Consider the following 10104-nt stretch of genomic DNA (forward strand, 5'->3'; position numbering starts at 1 on the left):
TCTAGCTTCTGAGAGTACATATTTTGGGGTGTTTGCTAATTTAAGGGTTGGAGGCCCCCGGTACCTCTAATCTCAATTCGTGACGTAGGTGGCGACCCCGAAATTTGTTGGTGCGGATGCGAAAGTAACGGATATTCCCTTGTACTAACGTGGTCACCCGGACAGATTTATCACCTTAATTTTGTGTAGCATCAGCTTGGCGCCGTCTGTGGAAAAGCTGCCACCTGATCACTGAGAATGCAAACACGATCGCGTACGACCCATGATGCCCAAGAAGAGCATGGACGCCCTCCTCCAGCTCGACCGCAGCAGGAGGAGTTCCTGATCACGTCCGAGGTTCTGAAGGCATTGATGGAGGAAGCAGCTTCTAGGGCTGCAGCCGAAGCCGTGGAGCGGTACCTCGCAACTCGGCAACAGCACAGCGAGAACAGGGGAGCACACGGCGAAGGAGCCCATTCGCATCATTCAGAGAGAGTCTTACCAGAGAGAGAGGTAGTCGGGACCAGCAACGTGCCACCGACAAACCTAAAGAAGGGGACTGCACTCCAAGATGACGAGGCTCATAGCCAGGCACCTCCATCCTGTCAGAAACTCCGCGCCAAGAGAGGAGAAGAGGTTGCAATGGCATTTTCACCTGCACGACGTAGCCCTTTCACCACAGCTGTACTAGCGGAAATGCTGCCGGTTGGATTAAAGATAGCAAACCTACCTGAGTATAAAGGAGAAGGGGATCCGCAAGATCACCTCGACAAATTTTATGCAAAGGCAGACCTTTATGACATCAGCGACGCTGCTTACTGTAAAATCTTTCGAACTACCCTATCAGGACAGGCCCTTACTTGGTTCAACAAGCTACCCCCGGGGACAGTAGGCAGCCTGGATGAACTAACCAGACGTTTTCTTCAACAATTCTCCATTAATAGGAACTATCCCAAGACAGCGTCTTATTTGTTCACCATAGTCCAAAGAGAGGGAGAGAGCCTGAGAGAGTTCGTACAGCGATTCACTCAAGCCGTTCATGAGGTCCCGTACGTCAATCACGATTTACTGGCAGGAATCATGCAGCAAAACCTTCGTCACCGGAGATTCAAAGAGTCAATAGCGGGAAAACCCCCTAACACTTTGGAAGAATTACTTGAAAGAGCAGAAAAGTACATACGCATCGAAGAAGCAGTAGAACCTCGGTATCTTGTAAAGAGAAAGAGAGAAGATGAGAAATTCGGGGTCAAGAAGGAAGAAGGGCAGGTAACTCAGAGCCCTCATCTCCAGCACATCTCGCTGAACTCACGCTTGACAGACATACTAGTGGTAGCCGAAAAGCAAGGTCTTTTGCAGCCCCCTCGCCCTATGAAAAAGAACTCGAAAAGACAACAATCTGACAAGTATTGTCGTTTTCACAAGGACAAAGGTCACACCACAGAAGATTTTTTTGTCCTGCGAGCAGAAATAGAGAAACTCATCAAGCGAGGATACTTGGGCGGTTTCGTGGATAAGTCACGAACTCAGCGGGACAGTAAGCGCCCGGAATTCCAGTGCAAGCCCAGCCCTCTGAGAGGAAACAATGACCAAGGGAAACGGCCCGAAAGGATAGAGGAGAACCTCCCTACTGGAAGAATCATCGCAGTAATTTCTGGAGGCCCGACATGTGGAGATTCGAATAGGGCGAGAAAAACTTTGATTCGCGCAGCATTGCAAGAACTTCCATCTACAACTAGTGCCAAATCACACACCGTACTCGAGATAGTCCAGTCGAAGGAAGGTATGGTGTTCGGTGACAGTGACCTGGAGTTCCCTCGTGGGGAACACAATGACGCCCTAGTCATCTCCGCCACCATTTCCAATTTCTGGGTGAGAAAGATACTAGTGGATTTAGGATGTTCGGCAGATATCATTTTTTATAGCGCTTTTGTAAAACTAGGAATCGACAATGCCCTAATAGCCCCAGTAAACACCCCTCTGGTTGGATTTGCGGGGGAGGTAGTTGAGGCATTGGGAGAGGTTGTGCTTCCCCTTTCCTTGGGATCTTACCCGCTAAGGACCACTAAGATGGTGAAGTTTCTCGTGGTGAAGTCTCCGTCAGCATACAACATTATTTTGGGGCGTCCTAGCTTAAATTTGTTTCAGGCGATAGGCTCTACGTATCACATGAAACTTAAGTTCCCCACACCCGAAGGAGTAGGGGAGGCCACCGATGATAGTCGATTGGCGAGAGAATGTCATGCCATCACCTTGAAGGGGACAACAAGTCACCGAAAGAGGCAAACTGCCCCAAAGGACTCATCACCCAGAAGTAAGCAGAAGTTGGAGCATCATCCAGGGAACAACGAGATTCATATTGTTGAAAACGAATCAGGAAGAGACGAGAGACTTAAAGCCGCAGAAGTACTGAGAAGTATAGAAGTAATACCAGGAAAGTCCAAGAGCAAGGTCAAGGTTGGAACATGTCTACCAACTAATTTGGAAGAAGCCCTGGCAGCCTTTCTGAGAAATAATGCAGATGTATTTGCCTGGAAGGATGAAGCATTGCCAGGAATACCCCAGGAGTATGCGCTCCACAATCTCAAAGCAGATCCAAAGATAAAACCAATCAAGCAAAAGAAAAGGACGTTCGGTCTCGAGAAGAACAGACATATCAGTGAAGAAGTAGAGAAGCTATTAACAGTCGAGTACATCCACCCCGTCATGTACCCAGAGTGGTTGTCAAATGTCGTACTCGTACCGAAGCCGGGAAACAAATGGCGGTTGTGCATAGATTTCACTGATCTGAATAAAGCATGCCCTAAGGATCCTTTCCCGTTGCCAAGGATTGATTCATTGGTAGACTCCACCGCCGGGTGCGAAATGCTTAGCTTCTTGGATGCATATCAAGGCTACAATCAAATTCGGCTAGCACCTGAAGATCAGGAAAAGACAAGCTTTGTAACTGATCGAGGAATTTACTGCTTCGAGGTGATGCCGTTTGGGTTAAAGAACGCCGGGGCAACTTACCAGCGGTTGGTAAACAAGATGTTTGAAAAAACAATCGGGCGCAACATGGAAGTGTATATAAACGACATGCTTGTCAAGAGCATACTAGCTTCAACCCACACTGAAGATCTCAAAGAATGCTTTCACATTCTAAGAAAGTATAAAATAAAGTTAAACCCTGAAAAGTGCACATTCGGGGTCGGAGGAGGGAAATTCCTAGGTTATATGGTCTCAGTTAGAGGGATAGAAGCTAATCCTGAGAAGATCAGTTCTGTTTTGAACATGTCTCCTCCGAAGACATTGAAAGGAATACAAGAGTTAACAGGACGGATCGCCGCCCTTAATAGATTCATCTCTCGGTCGGCGGATAAAGCCTGCCATTCTTTAAAGTGCTTAGACAAGGAAGTAGATTCAAATGGACGGACGAGTATCAACAAGCCTTCAGCAGCTTGAAGAAATACTTGACCACGTCACCCTTACTTGTAAAACCATGCGAAGGAGATACGTTGTTCCTTTATCTAGCAGTCTCGGCCGAAGCAATCAGCGCAGTGCTAACCTTAGAGGAAGGGCGCGAGCATAAGCCAATATATTACGTGAGCAAAACATTGCAGGGTGCAGAATTTCGGTACACCAATATCGAAAAACTAGCCCTAGCGCTGGTCACTGCTGGAAGGAAACTACGTCCTTACCTCCAATCGCATCAGGTGGTAGTGTTGACCAACCATCCCTGGAAAAAGGTACTCTCCAGCCCTGAGGCATCTGGTCGGATGGTCAAATGGGCGGTGGAGTTGAGCGAGTACGGCTTGGAGTATCAACCGCGCCCAGCGGTAAAGGCCCAGGTTCTGGCAGATTTCATAGTAGAAATGGAGATAGTGGAGGCAGAATGTTCCAGCCCGACTTGGACACTGTTTGTTGATGGATCTTCCACTGCATCAGGAAGTGGAGCCGGGATATTGTTAGAAAATCCTCAAGGAGACAAGTTTCAGTATTCCATAAGGCTTCAGTTTTCGGCATCAAATAACGAAGCAGAGTACGAGGCTATTATATTAGGATTAAAGCTAGCCTTAGCCGCAGGATCAAAGAGGTTGATAGCGCACAGTGACTCCCAGCTTGTGGTTAACCAACTTCAAGGGACTTATGGGGCTAAGGAAGAGAAGATGGCCAGGTATGTGGTCCGGGTTAATGAGCTGCTCTCGCGTCTAGAGAACTATGAGATAAAGCATATACCCAGGGCCCAGAATGAAGTAGCAGATAGGTTAGCCAAGATGGCAAGTTCAGTGACAAATATTGACAGTAGAAGGGTCACTTTTCTAGCCGTTACTAAGGAAGAGGCGGAGGACCAACTCTTGACATTCTGTGCGCAGGAGAGGGTGAACCGAGCTGGAAAGATGAAATCATCAGTTTCCTGGTACAAGGAAGCCTACCACAAGATCCGTCTACAGCCCGAAAGCTTCGGATCAGAGCCGCTCGATTTACAATAATAGATAATGAGTTGTACAAAAGGGGCTACTCCTTACCGTACTTAAAGTGTCTTGCTCCCAGTAATGCTAACTACGTACTTCGAGAGATTCACGAAGGAATTTGTGGGAATCATTTAGGAGGAAGGGCATTGGCCTGTAAAGCTCTGCGACAAGGGTATTTTTGGCCCACAATGAGGCGTAACGCAGAAAAGTTGGTAAGACACTGTCGTGCATGCCAAGAGCACGCGAATATCAATCATCAGCCAGCCACGCTCTTGCAACCCTTAGAAAGCCCTTTGCCTTTTGCACAATGGGGAATGGATATCGTGGGACCATTTCCCATAGCTTCTGGGCAGAGAAAGTTCCTTCTTGTGGCCGTCGATTACTTGACAAAGTGGGTAGAAGCTGAGCCTTTAGCTAAGATAGCTGAAAAAGACATAATAAACTTTGTGTGGAAGAATATAATATGTAGGTTTGGAATACCACGAGCCTTCGTCTCAGATAACGGAGCACAGTTCTCAGGCTCCAAATTAAGAAAGTGGTGTGAGGGGTTTTCCATCAAGCAATTCTTCACTTCCGTAGGAAACCCCCAGGTGAATGGACAGACGGAAGTTACAAATCGTACTATCTTGCAGCACCTCAAAACCCGATTAGGAGCAGCCAAAGGCAAATGGGTGGATGAACTGCCGAGTGCCCTATGGGCTTATAGGACTACGTCACGCACCTCTACCGGAGAATCACCCTTCAAGTTGGTTTATGGGGCAGAAGCAGTGGCTCCCGCAGAAATAGGAGAACCTTCCATGAGAGTCCAGAATTATACTCTAGCGGATAATGAGAAAGCGATGATGTTATCTTTGGACCTCAGAGACGAACTTAGGGAAGAGGCATCACTCCGTGCAGAATGGTACAGAGCGCAAATGGCCAGAGCATACAATAACAAGGTTAAGCACAGGTCATTTCAAGTAGGGGACTTAGTCTTGAGGAGGGCAGAAATCTTGCGGCAGGTAGGTAAACTCGATCCAAAATGGGAAGGCCCGTACAAAGTAACCGAGATAATCAAAGGAGGAGCATATCGTCTTCAGCAACCAGATGGGAAGACCTTATCAAGAACATGGAACATTGCGAACTTAAAGAAATTTTACGTATAGACTACGTGTTTCTGTTTGTTTTTACTTAAAGAGTAGTCAGTGACAAGATGTTATTACCTGAGTTACGTTTATCAATAAATTTAAAAGTTTTTTCTTGCATTTATAGTCTTTACATTTTACTTAATTAAAGAACAAAAAAAAAAAAAAAGAGTAATGCGCGCAAAAGACATCGCGAGACCCAAGGTGTCACAGAGAGCCACCCAAGCATAAGAGGCTTGGCCAGCCCAGCGGGAAAGTGCTCAGACACTGTAAGAGGTCACCAAAATAGAGTCCCGGGATACCTACGCTAGGGTAATAACGTCCCGTCGAGACCACAGAGGCTTAAATGTGCCCAAATTCATATTTAATTAAGCAGCAAGCATGAAGTATTACTGAAAGGAAACGAAAATTAATGTCCAGATGACATAGTAATCAAAATAAACTTCGACTAAGCAAAATAGTTGTGCAAAAGTACGATCTTAGAATAAAGCTCCGACAGGTCTAGTGGCAAAGACAAAAATCATCCATCCTCGATAGCTTCGTCAGCAGGGAGCAAGTGCAGCGCACCAATGACCTCGCAGTCAACATCCTCCGCTGGAGGAAATTCTGGCAGAGGGTCAACCTGAGCGGTGTCATCCAACTCTGCCACATGAGGTGAAATCCTCATAATCACCTCCTCAGGAACCAAGCCTGTCAAGCGGAGCTGGAGACGACAGTCCCGCACCACCTCATCACGGAGACCAAAAGCGTGACTGTAAACCTCATCAGCATAGGCCGGAGAAGCACGAAAGGCTGCTAGTGCCTTCTCCTCAACACCCGTCACAAAGGACTGCCCCGTCTTAGAAGCCAAGAACATCCCGCCAGTCTTCACCTTGGTATGGTGTTTGTCATAGAGGGAACCAAGCTCTTTACGCAATTCCTCATCATCTCTGGTCTTTTCTTCACATTTCTTTGTCAAGCAAGAAAGATCGTCTTGGAACTTCATGTTCTCCGATCGAAGACGTTCATTTTCTTCCTTTAATTGGGAGAGCTCTCGGCGAAATCGAGCCTCCTCAGCTCGACCTCTCTCCTCTCGAGCCTGGTAAGCACAGGCCAGAGACACAGCCTGAAAAGCAAAAGACAATTGGTTACATCACGTAAACGTCCCTACAGAAAAGACACTGAGGGGCGAGGAAAGCACCTGGCAACCTATCAAGGCCAGGGAGTGGGATAGAGCAGCAGGGGGCTGAGGGACCAAATGAGCCATGTCATGATCACATATCATCTCCCTCCCCTTTCTCCATCCCATATCAGGGTCATCTATATCCCAAAAAGACCCCACTTTCTCCTTAGCATTAACTCCTTCCAAGAATAGATAATTCTTCCGAGAGCCTCGAGAAGACGATATCGGATCTCCACGACCTTTCTTAAAGTTTGGCGGGGTGGCCACTTCGCCCTTCCTCTTGCCATCGTCATGTCCTCTAGTACACTGGTCCTTTCTTTTATCCACAACAGCTCCAGAAGCATGGCTGTCAGTGGACATAGGATGAGGCCCCTGACGACCTTGAGAACTAGACCCTCCTCCACGACCAGACTGGGAGTGCGACCCCGAAGTAGGGATAGAAGATCGAGGAGCGGGAGGGTAGCGCCGATCATCAACTCTTTTCTTCTCTCCGATAGAAAGAGACCTCCCCATAGTATCTTCTCGAGCTTGAAGGGTGGCCAAGTTCACACGCAACCATACAAGAAAAATAAGGGGCAATAAAGCATCAAAATTTCATAACTCAAACGTAAAAGTTAAAAGTAGTGAATGTCAACGATGTGCAAAAAGACGATTAGAGCAACAAAAAAGATACAGCTGGCCAACAAACTCTTAGGATCGAATAAATCATCAAAAAACCCCAGGGTTTGACACTGAACTTGCAAATGTCGATGAATTATTCTCATTTTCACAACACTACAACTAGAGCTCCAAGTTGAAGGTACGTCCTTCCCGCTATCCTTTACAAAAAGAAAATGGGACCGCCAATCCTCTCGAGTCGAGCGTAGTCTGACCATAAACTTGCAACCAGCACGAGGCTGCAAATAGACGGAGTAGTCAGGCTTAAGGCATCGTACTGAAAAAAGAGAATGAAACAGAGAAGTAGTAGCCTGAAGTTGAAACTCGTTTGCTCGATGACAGAATCCCAGAAAATAAGTAAGTTAGTTTGGGGACAATTGACTAAAGCTTACACCTAAGGTACGAATCACCTCGACTAGTAAGGAATGAGGAGGAATGGATAACCCACTATTGAAATGGGCCAGGGTCACGGTAAAATACCCTGCGGGTGGGTTGTGATAAGAATCCCCCAGTCCAAGAGCCTTAAACTCGTAGTCAGACGAAATTTCCAGTTTACCACTCAAGCACTTCACATCCTGAGGAGTCAAAAGGCTCCGATCTAGGTCCCCGGGAATAACTTCTTGCTCAGGATTATCACCAGACGAGGAACCATGAAGGCAAGATAAAGGCACTTGGGGGATGGGAAGGAAAGCACTCTCAAGATCGTCCATTAAATCATCATCGTCCAAAGAACCCAAGTCACGTAGAAGGGTCAGGTCACCCAAAGAACCCAAATCACTCAAGAGGGACGGAGTGTCAGCTAACTAAAACCACTCGAAGGGGGAGACTTGCGCATACGACTAGCCATTAGTAAAGAGTACTCTTTACCACGAGGCGCGCATCCTGCAAGAAGTTTTAGAATTTATCAGCTAACCTGAGATGAGTAGCGTGAGGCGCGCACAACCCGTGTAAGGTTGTAAAGATTATACATTACCCCAACCCAAATCCAATCCTTAGCCCAAATCAACCCAACCCAATCCCCAACCCAAACCCAATCCCTAACCCAAATTACCCCAACCCAAATCCAATCCCCAACCCAAACCCTATCCCTAACCCAAATTACCCCAACCCAAACCCTAACCCAAATTACCCCAACCCAAATCCAATCCCCAAATCAACCCAACCCAATCCCCAACCCAAACCCAATCCCTAACCCAAATTACCCCAACCCAAATCCAATCCCCAACCCAAACCCTAACCCAAATTACCCCAACCCAAATCCAATCCCCAAATCAACCCAACCCAATCCCCAACCCAAATCCAATCCCTAGCCCAAATCACCCTAACCCAAATCCAATCCACAAATCAACTCAACCCAATCTCTAGCCTGCTGCGATAAAAGCAAACAGGTTTGCGCCCTCCCATGACTGCATCACGTCAAGTATTCAACCTACCAGAATTCACAGACCAAAATCTGTACCAGACCAGACCAACCCAGCCCAATAGAAGTTTTAGAATTTATCAGCTAACCTGAGATGAGTAGCGTGAGGCACGCACAACCTGTGTAAGGTTGTAAAGATTATACATTACCCCAACCCAAATCCAATCCTTAGCCCAAATCAACCCAACCCAATCCCCAACCCAAACCCAATCCCTAACCCAAATTACCCCAACCCAAATCCAATCCCCAACCCAAACCCTAACCCAAATTACCCCAACCCAAATCCAATCCCCAAATCAACCCAACCCAATCCCCAACCCAAACCCAATCCCTAACCCAAATTACCCCAACCCAAATCCAATCCCCAACCCAAACCCTAACCCAAATTACCCCAACCCAAATCCAATCCCCAAATCAACCCAACCCAATCCCCAACCCAAATCCAATCCACAAATCAACTCAACCCAATCCCTAGCCTGCTGCGATAAAAGCAAACAGGTTTGCGCCCTCCCATGACTGCATCACGTCAAGCATTCAACCTACCAGAATTCACAGACCAAAACCTGTACCAGACCAGACCAACCCAGCCCAATACCGTCGCCGAACCAGAACATACCATTAAAATCAGAAATAACATTTTCGAGCACACACAAGTGGATAAGCAGATAGAATGAGAAATATTCAGTTTACAAAGATACATGCAAAAAAAATAAATAAATAATAATAATATTAATAAATAATAAATAATAAATAAATAAAAAATAATAATAATAAACGAACGAACAAGTAACGAAAATGAAAAATTCAAATAGATTCTCGGGTGAACCGTAAGCACGGGGAGCAAATCAGCATGTGGCCATCACCATCCGCTTGTGTAGTACCAGCTATCACCATATTTATCGACATAGTCGATTGCAACAGCTTCAAGGATCTCCGCTTTTAATGGACTCGCAGCTTCGATTGCGCGGTGCGCCGTCACGTTCGGCCGCGTTCTTGCTAGAGAATACGACCCCAGACATGGATTCGGCACTGCGAACACAATTCCAATTCAAATCGCTTGTGTTATGGCGATCGATCAGGGTACGTTGAACCAGACTCCGGACACTCGTACGCAGCAACTTATGAGCAAATCTTTGGCGTTCCATGGACCGAAAGTTCAGCTCAATCCCACAACCACCATGGAAGGCTTTGCTCAACGAGCAGAAAGTGTACAGAAAGGACTGGCGAATGTGGTGATGAATGGGTTAGGCCGGATTCGTTGCTGGTTTATAAAGAACTAGTGTCCCAGTTCGCAGTTTGTGATCAATGGTT

General features: G+C 46.7%; 2 protein-coding genes across 2 annotated transcripts; one reads left to right on the plus strand and one right to left on the minus strand.

The window, feature by feature from the left end:
* Positions 1 to 237: 237 nt before the first annotated feature.
* On the plus strand, positions 238 to 3420 carry LOC140824287 (uncharacterized). Its single transcript, XM_073185888.1, has one exon. The coding sequence runs from the start codon at positions 238 to 240 to the stop codon at positions 3418 to 3420; it is 3183 nt and encodes a 1060-aa protein (XP_073041989.1).
* Positions 3421 to 5752: 2332 nt separating this feature from the next.
* On the minus strand, positions 5753 to 7453 carry LOC140824692 (uncharacterized). Its single transcript, XM_073186237.1, has 2 exons — positions 6735 to 7453; positions 5753 to 6659 (listed from the first exon to the last, which is right to left on the minus strand). Exons 1-2 carry the CDS (start codon positions 7227 to 7229, stop codon positions 6075 to 6077), a joined length of 1080 nt encoding a protein of 359 aa, XP_073042338.1. The 5' UTR covers positions 7230 to 7453; the 3' UTR covers positions 5753 to 6074.
* Between the last annotated feature and the right edge of the window lie 2651 nt (positions 7454 to 10104).

The sequence above is a fragment of the Primulina eburnea genome, chromosome 2, assembly GCF_022965805.1.
Source record: "Primulina eburnea isolate SZY01 chromosome 2, ASM2296580v1, whole genome shotgun sequence".
Taxonomy (NCBI): Eukaryota; Viridiplantae; Streptophyta; class Magnoliopsida; order Lamiales; family Gesneriaceae; genus Primulina; species Primulina eburnea.

Coding starts and splice junctions, on each gene's coding strand:
- LOC140824287 (XM_073185888.1), top strand. CDS start 238: ATGCAAACACGATCGCGTACGACCCATGATGCCCAAGAAGAGCATGGA.
- LOC140824692 (XM_073186237.1), bottom strand. CDS start 7,229: ATGGGGAGGTCTCTTTCTATCGGAGAGAAGAAAAGAGTTGATGATCGG. Junction 6,660..6,734: donor TGGCCTTGATAGGTTGCCAG/GTGCTTTCCTCG, acceptor TTTGCTTTTCAG/GCTGTGTCTCTGGCCTGTGC.